Source organism: Natator depressus, chromosome 4 (genome assembly GCF_965152275.1).
Source record: "Natator depressus isolate rNatDep1 chromosome 4, rNatDep2.hap1, whole genome shotgun sequence".
NCBI lineage: Eukaryota > Metazoa > Chordata > Testudines > Cheloniidae > Natator > Natator depressus.
In genome coordinates, this window is record NC_134237.1 from 127,259,583 (window position 1) to 127,277,900 (window position 18,318).

At 42.3% G+C, this 18,318-nt stretch overlaps 1 protein-coding gene across 2 annotated transcripts in view; it reads right to left on the reverse strand.

The window, feature by feature from the left end:
• The window catches only part of LOC141986865 (charged multivesicular body protein 3), a 61,284-nt gene extending 43,826 nt beyond the window's left edge, over positions 1-17,458 (reverse strand). Inside the window, exons 1-3 of one of the 2 annotated variants that reach the window (XM_074951886.1) lie at positions 17,369-17,458; positions 16,717-16,987; positions 11,942-12,081 (exon numbers count right to left, since the gene is read on the reverse strand). In XM_074951886.1, coding sequence (XP_074807987.1) covers positions 11,942-12,081; positions 16,717-16,987; positions 17,369-17,446 — 489 coding nt within the window. In that variant the 5' untranslated portion in view covers positions 17,447-17,458. Of the gene's footprint in view, positions 1-11,941; positions 12,082-16,716; positions 16,988-17,368 lie in introns of those variants that run through there. The other variant, XM_074951889.1, reaches the window with a different exon arrangement.
• Positions 17,459-18,318: the final 860 nt, after the last annotated feature.

An 18,318-nucleotide genomic window follows, 5' to 3' on the forward strand; every position in this document is an offset into this window, starting at 1 on the left:
TAGTAGGAAGTGGCTCTCCCAACAAGAAAGAATCTCAGACAATTGCGCAGCCAAATGGTTTCTCCATCATTAGCTAATCAGTATAGTTGCTACTTGCTTTGCCAATTGCCCTAATTAGGATTTTTTAAAAACTATTATTATTCCACTATAAATCCCATACAAGTGTTAAAGGGTTTGATATAAACCAATGAACTTGAGGAAATTAAACACTCCTACTGTCCAGATCAGCTGCTGTGTCTACGCAACACAGAAAGATCACTCCCTTTTCCATTACTCCAGAAATACACAAACATGAGCACACCAGGGTAGCAGCCTAAATTCTAAGTTTCATTTCTGCTGTTGGTGTAAGCCAGATATCCCTCATGCTATTTCATGCAGAGTTTTTTGTAGGTCATAATAATAATATCTAGTCCCTCATTAAATTTCCAAGAAGATGTGCAAACATCACAAGACATGTGAATGAAGGGTCACGCAGTTGACAACTGAAGACAAGAACTGCATTTAATTATAACTTTGGTATAGTCTCCAGTATAGTATGTCATTTTAGCATTTTTGATTTCTGTAAGTTTTTCCCTCTGCACTGTAGTTACAAAACATAGGATAAAAATTTTCTGTGCATTTGAGGCACAAGAGGGAGGATGAGATGCAGGAGAGGGATTAGGTATATTTTGATGCAGAAAACATTAAAACAGGATTCACTAGACAATTTTAATGTTAAATAATGCTTTCAACATATCACATACAGAATAAGGTATAATGCATGGTGATTTAAAATGTAGTACTTTATCAAGAACACAGGGTGACTAAAGTTGTTTGACTGAAGAAACCCAATGTTGTTGTAGCTGTGTTGGTCTCAGGATATTAAAGACACCAAGTGGGTGAGATAATCTCTTTTATTGGACCAACCAATCTGTTCTATCTTGTACCTAGCTGTGACTCTCTGAGTACATTTCCCAGACCTGAAGAAGAGCTCTGTGTAAACTCAAAAGCTTGTCTCTCCTACTAGCAGAAGTTGGTCCAATAAAAGATATTACCTCACCCACCTTGAATCTCTAAAGGAACCCAAAGCATTCTACAAACTGATACAGAGCCTACTTGGGGATCATTTCACCTATCTATGGTGAAACAGCAGCTGTTTGAAAGAAATACCAACTTAAAAGAAAAAAAGGGGACCGAACGGGGGGTCTCACACATCTGAGGAGAGTGCACTAACCACAGAGTTCTGGATATTCTGAAAAGGCCTCCCCTCAGTCTCTTACGTTAAAGCTATTCCATTGTGGATAAATACTTAGAGTCACTAGGCCAGAAAGAGAGAGCAAGAGAGAGAGAATGACTCTGTAGTCAGGTGCTTAGGGCACCCTCTTGGATGGAGATCCAGGGACCAGTTCCCCTGCTCCAAGTATTTATATACAAAAGTATTTATATACAGTAGAACAGCTTCTACTGGAGACTAGGAGTCCTACATCAGAATATCCCTTTGCTTAATGGTTAGAGCACTCTCCTGAGGGATGGGAAACCCCCTGTTCAAATTCTTTCCCTGCTTCTGGCAGAGGCGTGAATTGAACCTGAGTCTCCCACATCCCAGGTGAGTACTCTAACCACTGGTATAAAAGTTATAAGATGGGCACTACCATCTCCTCCTCCCCCCTCAGATTTTGAATGGGACCTGATCTAGTAGGCAGCCTCTGAGCATACCTACTGGATCAAGGATGACAATACATCCTGTTTTGGTTGGAGAGTCCCTTTTTTAAGCCCTGTCCTGACTTTTTTTTTGGCAAAAGCAAACAAGACAGATGCCTAGTTTTGTGTAAAAAGAAAAAAAAAAAAAAAAGTGGGATGCGGATACATGTACGGGGGTGGGGGGGAGTGGTGATGCCAACCCTGCACAGGGAGAGAGGCAGGGCTCAAGTGGGGGACAGGCAGGGCTCGAGCAAGCAGCATCTCTAGTCTCAGCCTGATGCAGGGGGAAAGGCAGGGCTTGGACGAGCCATTGGACGAGCAGCAACGCCAGCCCCGCATAGAGTTTGGGGTGGGGCGGGGCACCTCAGGCTAGCCTCATGTGATGTTCTGTTTTCCCTTTGGGAAATACAGTCATCCTAATCAGGCCCCATCTGAAAGTTAGGCAGACAAACATCTATCTTCCCCAGTTTGTGAAGTGCTCTGGGGCTTAAGTAGGAGATAGGTGTCTGGATCATGCATGCCCAGAGGCAAAACCTTAGGTGATTAGGGAACTTTTACGGGAAGGCTTGAATGAGTTCAGTAGAAGTCTTGTGGATTGCAGTGGACTCTAAAACTGGAACTTAGGTGCCTAAGTACCTTTGTGAATCTAGACATAAAAGACTATTTCCATTGGAAAAGATGTAAGTGATATATAAATAACAGCCTTCTTTATAAAATGCAAGAACAAGAGAGCACTTGATGAATTAAAAGGCAAATATAAAAGTTAAGACCTTGTGTGCAAAACACAAAAACAAGAACCTCCCAAAACACAATAAAAGCTTGTTGCCACATTACATTATTCAGGCAAACCAATTAAATTCAGAAAGACGTCAACATTTTACATGAATTAGAATATCCTTTGCAGCTGCCCTTTGACAGTCCTTATTTCATTCTAGCTCTGCTTATGTTTTCATGGCATAAGCTAATCAGCAGCTGAAGCCTGGAAGTTTCCTTTTCCTCTCCACATCCATGGTATAATGTTGCACAGGTATACTGTGAGGGTTTCACAACTTCCTCTGACACTTCCAGCAATGGCTATGGTCAGAGACAGGAGACCTGATCAGGTTTTTGCAGGTCCATCCATTTATGGTATATGGCAGTAGTTAAGCCACAGCCCTGACAACTATAACATCATTTAAAGAGGCATTTTATCTGTAGATGACTTGCTGTATATTTGAGAGTCATATAGTGTAACAATGATATTGGAATCACTCTCATGTCATCAGGCATGAAGAAATTCTAGAACCTGTCTGCAGAGTTGAGGCTGTAGCAGGAGGGATAAAAGGAAGCAAGAGTGCCACACACCAATCCTACATCAACATGGTTATCAATACGGTAAACTGGACTGGCCTCAGCTCTTGGAGTTACTGCTTAACCTCCTTGTCAACCAAAGAGGAAATGCCATATCATCAGGATAAAAGGAAAGAAGTGATGAGCTCATCAGCTAATACAAGAGAAAGAATGTTGCTGCTTTAGGGACTCCTAGGAAGCTCCGTGGAGAAATATCAGGCACTTTGACATATGCAGTCATTGCGGAAGGCGAGATTGCTTGTATTGATGCACAGATTACCAGATTATTTTGGATGCTTTGAGTAAGATTTCACAAAAAAACAAGGAACATAGCCACAAAATATTTGATATTTCCTTGCATACTGACTTTGATCTGTTTCTTCAAATGTTTATATTGCTGGCCATAAACAATACACTCACAGATAAACCTGTCTTAAGTGAGCCCTCACTTGACCAGCCTTTGCACCCACCAGCTTCAGGAAAAATCTAACATCTCTGTACTTTTTCTGTGCCATTATTTATGCATAGGACAGACCCCTGGGGGGACAACAAACAAAAACAAAAAAAGTGTAGACCCACTATCTTATCCTCTTTCAAAACCCCGAAACCTGTCACTTTAAGACCGTCCTCAATTGTATAGCCTACAAAACACTGGCAGCTGACCATGGCTGAGCATGCGATGAGCTGTGACCGTCACTCTTACTCTGCTTCATTACAGCAGCCAAAACTGACTGGAGATTCAGGGACAGTACCCCGATAGGTATCCCAGCTCCCTTCTGCTTCCCAGCAATTAGTGCAGGCAATGTGGGGGAAAGGAAGGTAGGGCAGGCAATGTGGGGGAAAGGAAGGTAGGGCAGGCATCTTCCCTGGGCACTGCCCATGAACACTGGAGTCCCTATCTTCATTACTGATCTGTACTTAGAAGGTTTAGTCCTCTGACTATTATCCGTCTTGTTAAATTTCCAAGCCCTACATATGTATATGGAAATTTACAATAGGAAATTTCACACACACTTCAAAAGTTGATATCTCCATCATGATTAGCCACCCTATGTTGCTCGAGCAGGTGGCTGCATAGTCACTGTGAGCAAACATTAGGACAGCTGAAACATAATTAAAGATTGGATGTTCAGAACCCCAAACCCTAAGACAGCCAGAAACACTCCTCCGTCGTATAGGGGAAAAAACAAGGCTGTGGGAACTCCAGAGGACAAATATATTTTAACATTACATAAAAGTGAAACACTACTTCACTGTCTCTCCCATTTCCATACTGCACTATCCAATTACTTGTAATGACAGCCAAGAAAATACAGTTACTAGTATGCTTCAATGTAATTTGGCTGTTTGCACTGATTGCACCATTACAGCACAATTGCATTATGTTCAAATGACAAAAAAGCTTCTCTCTTGGAACTGGTTATTTATTTGCACTAGAGAATAAACACATTATTAGTGGTTTTAAACCATGATGGATCTAGTTAAAAAACTAATTTACAACATGGTTTTGCAAAATGAAGTTTTGCTAGCACATCTTGGAATTGTGTCTTTTGCTTTGTTTTCTTTGTAAAATACGAAGATGGCAAAGAGCCATATATTGCAGCCACTTTGCACAGTGAACACCTGCTGACATCACTAGTTCAGTGCGTAGACAGGATAGGACTTTATCCTCTATGCATCACATTTCATAGTATACGTATTCATAATCTGCAAAAGGTTATCAGTTTGAATGGGAATTACTGTAATAAAATTTATATAATATTAGTCCATTAGTGATTTAATGTATCAAGAGGATCCAGTATGATAAAAAAAGTACTGTGTTAACTAACAATCCCATATATATTAAAGATTATATGCATAGTCTGAGTCTAAATACAGGTGAGAAGGGTTAGTTAAGTTTACACAGTCCAGATCACTGCTATTTGTATATGGAAGAGAGAAGACAAATTGCTGTCACGTAACAACTAGTCAGGTAGAGTAGTGTGGCAACTTGGAGAGGCACAATAGTCCAGTAGTTAGGGCACTAGCCTGGGGCTTGGGAGATGTGGATTCAATTCCATGCTCTGCCACAAACTGCCTGTGTGGCCTTGGGTAAGTCATTTAGTTTCTCTAAGCCTCGGTTCTTCTACAGAATTGAAAGGATAAGTACTTTAAAAGATGAGATGTTCAGATACTATGATAATAGGTGCCATCTATATACTTGAAGACAGACAGGTGTTCCCACTGATAAATGAAAAATATGAAAGCAGAATTAAAGTTAGTATTGGATCATTAATTCTATTTTAATTTTAAGCAATATCTTAAAACAGTATTATTAGACATGTATCTTTATTTTTTAAAATGTTGCAATTAAAAAACCGGAATTAATTAATGTAGGAATATATAATTTGGCAACAATGTAAAATCCTGTTGATTTTGACAGGAAATTTCACAATAAAACTTGTAATGTAATAGCTTTGTTGACACTGGATTAGAGTGAAAGGTCCCAAACGATTTCAAGTGAAGAGTCTCATTTAAGATGTGACTCAAAATTATGGGGCGAAGGGACCAAAAGGCCTTTAAGAACAGATATTTGGATGAATAAGGTATAGATTGTGACGGTGCCCCCCATAAGGCTTTATGGAAATATGCTTATTTATGTATACATAATATAACTGGAATATGTTTTACGCTACATATGCCATGTAACATATCTCTGTAAAGGTTATGATCTACTAAATCTATTAATCCTATTTGTATGCATGTGTCATTGTTGTATTCGAAGTTATGAATATTGGCTGTGTATTTGCTTGATTTCTAAGTAGCCTTAGTCAAGGATTTGGTCAGCTTCTTGAGAAAGGAATGTGCAAATTAAGTGCCCAATCAAGAAGCACTTAATGAACAATGGATCTTGGAATGCTTCAATCCACATAAGAAGTCTACTTGAGGACGTCCAAGGTATCATGTGACCCATGGCTGCTACCTGTAAATTCTGAGTCATGCATGGACATGTGACTGGCCCATGTGACTCCAAAACTCCATACTGTAGCTGAGATTCTACACAGGGGGAGTGAGGGGTGTCCATCCACCAGAGAAAGTCTATTTAAACCCCGGCGGGGGGGGGGGCTTCCATTTTGTCTTCAGCTGGCTAAAGAGATAGCCTCTCCACCCACAAGGATACCTGAAAGAAACTGGAACAAAGGACAGTAACTACAGGGGGTGTGAGTGATTGCTGGACCCAGACTAGAAGGAGACTAGTCTGTAAAAGGAAGCTTACTAGAATTCCTTTAAGGGTGAGGTTTTTATCTGTATTCAGTTTTCTTAGACATAGACTTGCGTGTTCTATTTTATTTTGCTTGGTAATTCACTTTGTTCTGTCTGCTATTACTTGGAACCACTTAAATCCTACTTTCTGTATTGAATAAAATCACTTTTTACTTATTAATTAACGCAGAGTATGTATTAATATTTGGGAGGGGGCAAACAGCTGTGCATCTCTCTCTATCAGTGTTATAGAGGGCGAACAATTTATGAGTTTACCCTGTATAAGCTTTATATGGGGTAAAACAGATTTATTTGGGGTTTGGACCCCATTGGGAGTTGGGCAACTGAGTGTTAATGACAGGAACATTTCTTAAATTGCTTTCATTTCAAGCCTGCAGCTTTGGGACACGTGGTTCAGATCCTGGGTCTGTGCTGGAGCCGACTGGCATGTTTGGCTCAACAAGACAGGGTGCTAGAGTCCCAAACTGGCAGGGAAAGCAGGGGCAGAAGTAGTCTTGGCACATCAGCTGGCAGCCCCAACGGGGTTTCTGTGATCCAACCCGTCACATAGATGCCTAGAACAACATTAGTAGGAAGTGGCTCTCCCAACAAGAAAGAATCTCAGACAATTGCGCAGCCAAATGGTTTCTCCATCATTAGCTAATCAGTATAGTTGCTACTTGCTTTGCCAATTGCCCTAATTAGGATTTTTTAAAAACTATTATTATTCCACTATAAATCCCATACAAGTGTTAAAGGGTTTGATATAAACCAATGAACTTGAGGAAATTAAACACTCCTACTGTCCAGATCAGCTGCTGTGTCTACGCAACACAGAAAGATCACTCCCTTTTCCATTACTCCAGAAATACACAAACATGAGCACACCAGGGTAGCAGCCTAAATTCTAAGTTTCATTTCTGCTGTTGGTGTAAGCCAGATATCCCTCATGCTATTTCATGCAGAGTTTTTTGTAGGTCATAATAATAATATCTAGTCCCTCATTAAATTTCCAAGAAGATGTGCAAACATCACAAGACATGTGAATGAAGGGTCACGCAGTTGACAACTGAAGACAAGAACTGCATTTAATTATAACTTTGGTATAGTCTCCAGTATAGTATGTCATTTTAGCATTTTTGATTTCTGTAAGTTTTTCCCTCTGCACTGTAGTTACAAAACATAGGATAAAAATTTTCTGTGCATTTGAGGCACAAGAGGGAGGATGAGATGCAGGAGAGGGATTAGGTATATTTTGATGCAGAAAACATTAAAACAGGATTCACTAGACAATTTTAATGTTAAATAATGCTTTCAACATATCACATACAGAATAAGGTATAATGCATGGTGATTTAAAATGTAGTACTTTATCAAGAACACAGGGTGACTAAAGTTGTTTGACTGAAGAAACCCAATGTTGTTGTAGCTGTGTTGGTCTCAGGATATTAAAGACACCAAGTGGGTGAGATAATCTCTTTTATTGGACCAACCAATCTGTTCTATCTTGTACCTAGCTGTGACTCTCTGAGTACATTTCCCAGACCTGAAGAAGAGCTCTGTGTAAACTCAAAAGCTTGTCTCTCCTACTAGCAGAAGTTGGTCCAATAAAAGATATTACCTCACCCACCTTGAATCTCTAAAGGAACCCAAAGCATTCTACAAACTGATACAGAGCCTACTTGGGGATCATTTCACCTATCTATGGTGAAACAGCAGCTGTTTGAAAGAAATACCAACTTAAAAGAAAAAAAGGGGACCGAACGGGGGGTCTCACACATCTGAGGAGAGTGCACTAACCACAGAGTTCTGGATATTCTGAAAAGGCCTCCCCTCAGTCTCTTACGTTAAAGCTATTCCATTGTGGATAAATACTTAGAGTCACTAGGCCAGAAAGAGAGAGCAAGAGAGAGAGAATGACTCTGTAGTCAGGTGCTTAGGGCACCCTCTTGGATGGAGATCCAGGGACCAGTTCCCCTGCTCCAAGTATTTATATACAAAAGTATTTATATACAGTAGAACAGCTTCTACTGGAGACTAGGAGTCCTACATCAGAATATCCCTTTGCTTAATGGTTAGAGCACTCTCCTGAGGGATGGGAAACCCCCTGTTCAAATTCTTTCCCTGCTTCTGGCAGAGGCGTGAATTGAACCTGAGTCTCCCACATCCCAGGTGAGTACTCTAACCACTGGTATAAAAGTTATAAGATGGGCACTACCATCTCCTCCTCCCCCCTCAGATTTTGAATGGGACCTGATCTAGTAGGCAGCCTCTGAGCATACCTACTGGATCAAGGATGACAATACATCCTGTTTTGGTTGGAGAGTCCCTTTTTTAAGCCCTGTCCTGACTTTTTTTTTGGCAAAAGCAAACAAGACAGATGCCTAGTTTTGTGTAAAAAGAAAAAAAAAAAAAAAAGTGGGATGCGGATACATGTACGGGGGTGGGGGGGAGTGGTGATGCCAACCCTGCACAGGGAGAGAGGCAGGGCTCAAGTGGGGGACAGGCAGGGCTCGAGCAAGCAGCATCTCTAGTCTCAGCCTGATGCAGGGGGAAAGGCAGGGCTTGGACGAGCCATTGGACGAGCAGCAACGCCAGCCCCGCATAGAGTTTGGGGTGGGGCGGGGCACCTCAGGCTAGCCTCATGTGATGTTCTGTTTTCCCTTTGGGAAATACAGTCATCCTAATCAGGCCCCATCTGAAAGTTAGGCAGACAAACATCTATCTTCCCCAGTTTGTGAAGTGCTCTGGGGCTTAAGTAGGAGATAGGTGTCTGGATCATGCATGCCCAGAGGCAAAACCTTAGGTGATTAGGGAACTTTTACGGGAAGGCTTGAATGAGTTCAGTAGAAGTCTTGTGGATTGCAGTGGACTCTAAAACTGGAACTTAGGTGCCTAAGTACCTTTGTGAATCTAGACATAAAAGACTATTTCCATTGGAAAAGATGTAAGTGATATATAAATAACAGCCTTCTTTATAAAATGCAAGAACAAGAGAGCACTTGATGAATTAAAAGGCAAATATAAAAGTTAAGACCTTGTGTGCAAAACACAAAAACAAGAACCTCCCAAAACACAATAAAAGCTTGTTGCCACATTACATTATTCAGGCAAACCAATTAAATTCAGAAAGACGTCAACATTTTACATGAATTAGAATATCCTTTGCAGCTGCCCTTTGACAGTCCTTATTTCATTCTAGCTCTGCTTATGTTTTCATGGCATAAGCTAATCAGCAGCTGAAGCCTGGAAGTTTCCTTTTCCTCTCCACATCCATGGTATAATGTTGCACAGGTATACTGTGAGGGTTTCACAACTTCCTCTGACACTTCCAGCAATGGCTATGGTCAGAGACAGGAGACCTGATCAGGTTTTTGCAGGTCCATCCATTTATGGTATATGGCAGTAGTTAAGCCACAGCCCTGACAACTATAACATCATTTAAAGAGGCATTTTATCTGTAGATGACTTGCTGTATATTTGAGAGTCATATAGTGTAACAATGATATTGGAATCACTCTCATGTCATCAGGCATGAAGAAATTCTAGAACCTGTCTGCAGAGTTGAGGCTGTAGCAGGAGGGATAAAAGGAAGCAAGAGTGCCACACACCAATCCTACATCAACATGGTTATCAATACGGTAAACTGGACTGGCCTCAGCTCTTGGAGTTACTGCTTAACCTCCTTGTCAACCAAAGAGGAAATGCCATATCATCAGGATAAAAGGAAAGAAGTGATGAGCTCATCAGCTAATACAAGAGAAAGAATGTTGCTGCTTTAGGGACTCCTAGGAAGCTCCGTGGAGAAATATCAGGCACTTTGACATATGCAGTCATTGCGGAAGGCGAGATTGCTTGTATTGATGCACAGATTACCAGATTATTTTGGATGCTTTGAGTAAGATTTCACAAAAAAACAAGGAACATAGCCACAAAATATTTGATATTTCCTTGCATACTGACTTTGATCTGTTTCTTCAAATGTTTATATTGCTGGCCATAAACAATACACTCACAGATAAACCTGTCTTAAGTGAGCCCTCACTTGACCAGCCTTTGCACCCACCAGCTTCAGGAAAAATCTAACATCTCTGTACTTTTTCTGTGCCATTATTTATGCATAGGACAGACCCCTGGGGGGACAACAAACAAAAACAAAAAAAGTGTAGACCCACTATCTTATCCTCTTTCAAAACCCCGAAACCTGTCACTTTAAGACCGTCCTCAATTGTATAGCCTACAAAACACTGGCAGCTGACCATGGCTGAGCATGCGATGAGCTGTGACCGTCACTCTTACTCTGCTTCATTACAGCAGCCAAAACTGACTGGAGATTCAGGGACAGTACCCCGATAGGTATCCCAGCTCCCTTCTGTTTCCCAGCAATTAGTGCAGGCAATGTGGGGGAAAGGAAGGTAGGGCAGGCAATGTGGGGGAAAGGAAGGTAGGGCAGGCATCTTCCCTGGGCACTGCCCATGAACACTGGAGTCCCTATCTTCATTACTGATCTGTACTTAGAAGGTTTAGTCCTCTGACTATTATCCGTCTTGTTAAATTTCCAAGCCCTACATATGTATATGGCTCAGAGTGGCCAATTAGATGGACAGAAGCAGTACAGATTGATCAGATAAGATAGGGGAGAGAAAAAAAAAGTATGATATCAAGAGATTTGAGAAAGAAAGGAGAAACAGAAAATATAGGGGGGAAAGTAGAGGCCACAATGTAGAGTAAGAAATGTGTGTGGGGGGGGGAAGAGTGAGAGGAGGAGGAGGAGAAACAATGAAAATAGTTCAGAAAGTCATATACCACAAGCTATTACTAGAACAAAAAATGGAGAGAAACCAAGAATGGAAAGGCGATACTACAGCTCTCTTCCTTTTATTCTGTAGGACTGGGCAAATGCTATTTAGTGAATATGCTATTCAATAAGTTGCACTGGATCAAATAATTTATTCAATGATTTTTATTTTTGCAGTATTGTGACAAACTCTATAGCTGGTCAAATATCATTCAAAAATACCAGTTATGTCCAAATAATTATTTCTAATATAGTCTACTATTTGATCAGTCGTAGTAATAAATAACTACATTTTTAAAATGTATTAAGTAAGCTGATGAATAATATATTGCAATCAAATTCAGTATGCAATTGAAAGTACACAACTAATTTTATTCCTTTAAAATTGTTGGGGCTGACCTTTGGGAAGGTGCCAACACACATTTTTCATCCTGGCCAGCTGGGGGTCAAGTACATTTCCCCCCAGATCCTTAGCTTTGCCTATTGGGATGTTTCATAATGCATATACATAACATACAATAGCAAATTCTTACTGTACCTGGCTACATGCCAGTGTAGTGTGTACACTTAAGAACAAATATGTATTATTGTGCTATTTACTGGTTCTATATTATAGTATGCTGTTTAGTAAGACACATTTAATGAAAAACTGTTATGATCGGTATAGGAGCTCTGTCACTTCCTATCCTATCTGCTGTCGCACAGGTTAGTTCTCTCGTGCTTGTTACCTTGGAGTACCCTTCTGGGGTTTTCTTTGTACCATAGAGTCAAATGCAGTCTCTTAGCAAACTCAGACCCTACGTGTTGCTATTAGATGAACTAGTCTCCAGAAATAACTTCTCCTTTGAAGCATATTTTAGCCACGATCAAAACTAGAAAAATTTCCAGTACCTGTACCAGCCAGATACCATCCTTTGTGTCTTCAACAAGCTCATAGAAGTGCATTTCGCCACTGAAGTTTGTACTGGAAACTGATTCAGAGGCCTCTTCTTCCTTGAGAGCAGAATAGAGCTCACCCTCCATGAGGTCTCCTGAATAATGGACAGAAGGAAAAAAAAATTACACTACATTTGATAAAGATCATATTAATCAAAAATATTCTGACACGAAAGCCATTTCTTTGTCAGATAGTGAAGATTTTGTTGATTACATTTTACATAGCTGGGTGCAGCATCACTTCAGTCCAAGGACCATTAAAACTATTCTTAGTTTATTTTTATATGTATTCATACTGTTAACACACACACCAATTTTAGCTGTCAATAAGCCATGAGAAATGAACATTACACAGATTACAGAGATGCATCTACATATGTAATTGGACATACTGAAAAACAAATGTATTTTCAGCCTCGTAAGTCCCTGTTGACGTTGACTGAAATTTGCAGTACTAAATTGGAAGACATCAGTTTTAGTTTCGATGTCTACTCCTTTATTTTACATGAAATTTAGTTCTATAGTAAACACAGAGATCACACAAAAGACAAATTGTTAAAACTGCCAATTTAGACAGGTTTTTAGAATTCCAAACAATATAATTATAATTTTACTTACAATCGAATAATCTGACGTAGCTTTTACACAGCTAGCCTATGATTAAATTATTCCATTCTAAAAATTTATTTATTCATTCTATTTACAAAGTAGTAAACATTTCCTAAGAACTTCAAGCTTTGCAACATGGTTTCCTTAAAACAATGTATGTAAGCGTATTTGATCATCTCTCTTTTGTTATCTCATTTCCTTTCCCATACTTCCTTTTAGAGACATTACAAACCAGATTATATTGTTAATACCGAATAACATTGTAGCAGTTACTGTATTAAACTCTCTTGAAAGTTTTTTTTTGTAAACAAGGAAGTTGTTTCTTACAAAATGTACGAAATTTAGAATTAAAGTTGAACTCTTGGTTGTTAGAAAGCTATGAACTTCATTGAGACACCCCATCACATGATTTAAAGCCAAAAAAAAAAAAAATTGTGTAAAATTGTCACAAAACTTAATAGGAGTGTTTCTGTGACATTTAAAAAAAATCAGTGACAACATTTTGTTTGGAGGTAAACATTCCCCTTCAGTGTTTGCACCCAAACATTACACCATTATGAAAGCACATGAGCCAAAAAGCAAAAGTGACAATCAACACAAGTGAAACTGACTAATCAGTTGTCACTGTTCAAACCAGGGAAATAATAATAAATAATAATAAAAAAAAAAAGTAACTAAACAAGGTAAAAGGTGAAAAGCAAGTTAGATTTTTAAAGTGTCAGTGTTAACAGTATCAGCAATTAATATCAACAATTAATTTTTTTAAGTCAATGGGACCCAAATCTCTTCTCACTTTCACTGGTGTAAATTAAGAGTCAATCCATGCTAGCCTTTTTCTTTCTGCCCAAACACTCTGAAGTCCTAGCTCCCATTACTGTTGCCTCTTCTCCATCCTCCCCCTCTCCTACACCCACATCCCATTGACAATCAATTTAAAAAGCAGCAGCTAAAATTATCTTCCTTGCCTGTTACTCAGTCCACATCAGCCCTTCCTCCCAACCCCATTCGCCATATCACATTCTAATTTCACATCCTCACCATCAAGGCCCTTCTACAACACCGCACTTCTTTACTAGTCTGCTCAATCCTTATGTTGCTTGCCACCTTCAAAGATGCCAATCTCATCCTTTCTCAGCTTCTCACACAACATTTCCATGCCTAATTCCTGACTGTGTTTTGTATATGTATAGAACTATAAAACCACTACACTACCCTCTCCTCAAGACCCACACCTCTGAAGCAACACCTGTAAGAAACCAGTCAGATTGCTAGGTTGAGAAGCACATAGGGAAAGCTGGCACATTATTATAAAGATTAGCATATTTGTTGGCATCCTTCTCTCTTCCTAGACTTGATGGACTAGATCAGTGATACTCAGACCTCAGTGGTTCAGAAGCCAAATTAGCAATCGACATTATCCAAAAGAGCCACAGTAGCGTGAATTCATTGTTTCTTTAATATTATATATTATTATTCTTACAGCAAAATGATGGACCAAGGATTATTATTTTATCAGCTACAATGGGTTAACAACAGAGTAAAAGCATCCTGATTGGCTAATAATTAAATCACACAGTGTTTTAATATAATGTGAGGCAAAGAGCCACAGGAGATACATTAAAGAGCCACTTGCGGCTCATGAGCCTAGGCCTGAGTATCACTGGGCTAGATTCACAAAGGGTTTTAGGCATTGTGATGCGAAGCGTTGCAATGCTTAATGCCTAGGTGCCTAGGAAATTGCTGTGATTCACAAAGATAGAGTTAGATGCTCAGGCTTCCTATAACAGAGGGAGATAGGCACCTAGAAATGGAGTTCACAAAAGCCAGCAGCTAGATTAGGAGCCACCTAAACTAGCCAATTGGAGGTGCATCTGTCCTAAGCCATGCCCCTGTCAGGGAGTTCTGTGCCTAAATCCATGGGCTGGAGCAAAGTGCCTATCTCTGCTTGGGATTCTCCGCTGTGAACCCTCTCCTGAGTCAAGTGCCTAAGATATTTCTTACAAAAAGTTCAAGCTGGGGAGAAGAAGAGCTCCCTCATAACTTTTAGCCCAATGGTTATGGTATTCACCTGGTATGTCTATGACCCTGTGGTTCGATTCCCCCCCCCCCCACTGCCTGATGGCAGTGGTGCCTGATGCCTGATCTGCCACTTGCTGTTCCAGTTTGGATAAGTAATTAAAGAGTCACTGGGCAAGCGAGAGACAGAGTGCACACAAGTGTGTAAATAGATAATACTGTACATAGAAACAACCTGTCTACATACATATGAAACAAGCTGAACTTAAAACAGAAATCAATACAGGTGACTTTAAATCTTATTAAAAGATGTATAATCTGTTTGGCCCATACAAGGTTGTACTTAGGTTTGTGTGGCCCTCCTATGTAATAAGTTTGGGCACCACTGCCCTAACCCTGGGCTAAAATTTATGTGGGAACACCTCTGACCATCATTGGCCATTTTAAGTGCAGTTAGATATGCTCAGAGCACACCAACCAGATCAGGCCCCACAGGTGAGTTAGGCGGAGGAGCATTTTTCTTCCCTCAGCTAATTAATTGCACTGGGCCTCAGGCACCCAGACATCTAGAGTGAAGCACCAGTGTACATTCCCGGAGGCAGAAACATAGGCACCTAGGGAAATCTTTTCCAGCAAAAATGTGAGTGCTGAGTGAGTTTAGGCACCTACAGGGCTAGGTGGCAGTGGAGCAGAAATTTTGTAAATACCAGTGGTATCTGGATTTTACACACCTAAAGTGGCAGTTAGATGCTTAAGTCCCTTTGTGAATCTAGCACCATAGGTCACTTCTCTTTTTAGATAGCAGGCTCTTTGGCACAGGAGTTAGTTACATCTCTGTGCTATGTGCTGCATAAACACACACATAAGAATGTTGGTCCTAATTGGGGTCTTCGAGCACTATGGTAATATAAATGGTAAGTTAGAGGAGTTCCACCAGGGCAAGACCAGTGTGACCAAAATTAGGCCCATAACAGTGTCCTTTTAAAAAGTTAATATTCTGGTCTATGTAGTTACAGTGCTGAGGGCTAGAGTAGCCAGGAGGATGCAGAGTGGGAGGGGAAAAAAATGTTTGACTTTTAGAAGCAAAGCTCAGAGTAACAGCCGTGTTAGTCTGTATTTGCAAAAAGAAAAGGAGTACTTGTGGCACCTTAGAGATTAACCAATTTATTTGAGCATAAGCTTTCGTGAGCTACAGCTCACTTCATCGGATGCATCTGATGAAGTGAGCTGTAGCTCACGAAAGCTTATGCTCAAATAAATTGGTTAATCTCTAAGGTGCCACAAGTACTCCTTTTCTTTTTAGAAGCAAAGCTGACAGCATACTTCCTACTGTGCAAACATAATCTAACATTCAGATTCAATCCCCCTCAGCAACTCAGACTAACTTCTCTAAAATAGTCCCTTTCCTGCTTGCTCAGTAACTAGTCTATTGAATATAGGTGGTCTATTTTCTTGACAGATGGTAGAATATGATATTCACATTTACAATTTCTGTTAGAAATTTAATGTATTTCACAGTTCTACAGTTTTTTGAATGATCTCTTACATTTATCACACTAATATTTTATTATTTGGTCTACCAAGACAACTGGTTATTTATTTAAATTCTGCTTGGAGAGCTGTTAACTCATAAAGGTGGACATAAGGTTGAGAAACAGAGACATGTATTGTATAGAACATTTGACAAGACCTGCAAAACTGAGGCTCTGTCCCCTCACAGTAAGCATATCATGATGCTTTGCATAAAAGTAGCATTTGTCCGGATGTCCTTGGCCAAAATTTCCCTCCTCCCACAATACTATAGTAAGGCATGCCCTGTGCCAGCTGGCTGCTGTCCTATACCCCAGAGGTGGCTGCATTTCAGTGGTGCTGTATGTACAATCTGGAAAGCACTTTAGGACCCTTCCGTATGAAAGCTGCTATTAGAAATGTAAGATTATTACTACTGAGATGATTTTGTTCCCCAATAAGCTCTTAATGTGTATTAAGGTTTTTTTAAAATCAAGCTTTCAAAGATTTTTAACTAAAGAAAACCATTCCTAAGCAAAAAACCAGCAAACGTCTAAATGTTAATGGGTGAAATATCTTCTTACATGATCTCTTACCTGACTTCTCCACCAGCTCCCTGACATCTTTCTTTTCCGGCAGCCCAGAGTACCCAAGCCCCCTGCACTCCAAAATGGTCTTCAGCTTCTTGAAGCTCAGGGCCACCGGGTCCACCAACTGGGTGGCAAAGAAGCCAGTCTCATACCAGACAATGGCCTCAAAAAACCTGGCCAGGACAAACAGGACCAGAAAATAGAGAAGCAAGAAAAACAGCTTCAGCCACATCTTTCCTCTCTCTGTGTGTGTGACTCCCTGCAGAGAGAGCCAATCCTAGGATAGAGAGAAAGAGAGAGATCCCAATGGAGGAGACAGGGGGAAGGAGCGAATTATTCAGACCAATAACCCCACTGCTGCCGCCGCCTGGATCCTCCTCCTCGCCCCTGGCTTCTGGGCCCTCTCCTTGCTGCCCTGGTCCCCAGTCGGGTGTTGGGGGGAGAGAAAGGCGATCTCAGGGGTGTTGCCAAGTTGGCCGGGGGAGGGGGCTGAGCCCCCAGTGAGGCCGGGGATGGATGGGGGGTGGCGGGTGGCCTGCGGCCCCCACTCAGGCCGGGGGGGGGGGGAAGAGGCTGATCTGTGTGAGGGGGATTTGGAGGGGAGACGACTCCCCGGGCTGAACGGTCAGCGGGGTGAGGCGCTGGGCCTGGCGCCTGCCTGCGAAATCCGGGTCCCGGCCTCCCGCGCCCGGCCGCCGCCTGGCCCCAGCGGAGCCCGAGCCGCCGGCCGAGACATAACAAGTGACGTCGCAGCCGGGGACAGCCGGGGAGGGGGCAAAGGGCAGCGGGGAGGGGGCACCTCGGGCACCGCCCCCTCCCTGTTTCCGCCCGCCCCAGGGCGGTGCTGGGCGCACAGCCAGCCACCAAAGGGAGCGGGGGGCGCAAGGCCGAGAACACAGACCCCCCCCCCCGGCAGCGCTATTTGTAGGAGGAGATGCCAGAGAATTGCCTCCCCCTAACCCCCCATCTTCCCCGGCCCCTCATTGCCCTTCAATCTCTGCCTTGGCCCCTCATTGCCCCTGCCCTATCTCTTCCCCGGCCCCTAATCCCCCCTCCCCCCCATTCCCGGGCCCCGGACACTTAGTTCCCCCCCATCTCTTCCCCGGCCCCTAATCCCCCCCTTCCCCCCATTCCCGGGCCCCGGACACTTAGTTCCCTCCCCCCATCTCTTCCCCGGCCCCTAATTCCCCCCTTCCCCCCATTCCCGGGCCCCGGACACTTAGTTCCCCCCCATCTCTTCCCCGGCCCCTAATCCGCCCTCCCCCCCATTCCCGGGCCCCGGACACTTAGTTCCTTCCCCCCAATCTCTTCCCCGGCCCCTAATCCCCCCTCCCCCCCATTCCCGGGCCCCGGACACTTAGTGTCCCCCCATCTCTTCCCCGGCCCCTAATCCCCCCCTTCCCCCCATTCCCGGGCCCCGGACACTTAGTTCCCTACCCCCAATCTCTTCCCCGGCCCCTAATCCCCCCCATTCCCGGGCCCCGGACACTTAGTTCCCTCCCCCCAATCTCTTCCCCGGCCCCTAATCCCCCCCTTCCCCCCATTCCCGGGCCCCGGACACTTAGTGTCCCCCCATCTCTTCCCCGGCCCCTAATCCCCCTCCCCCCA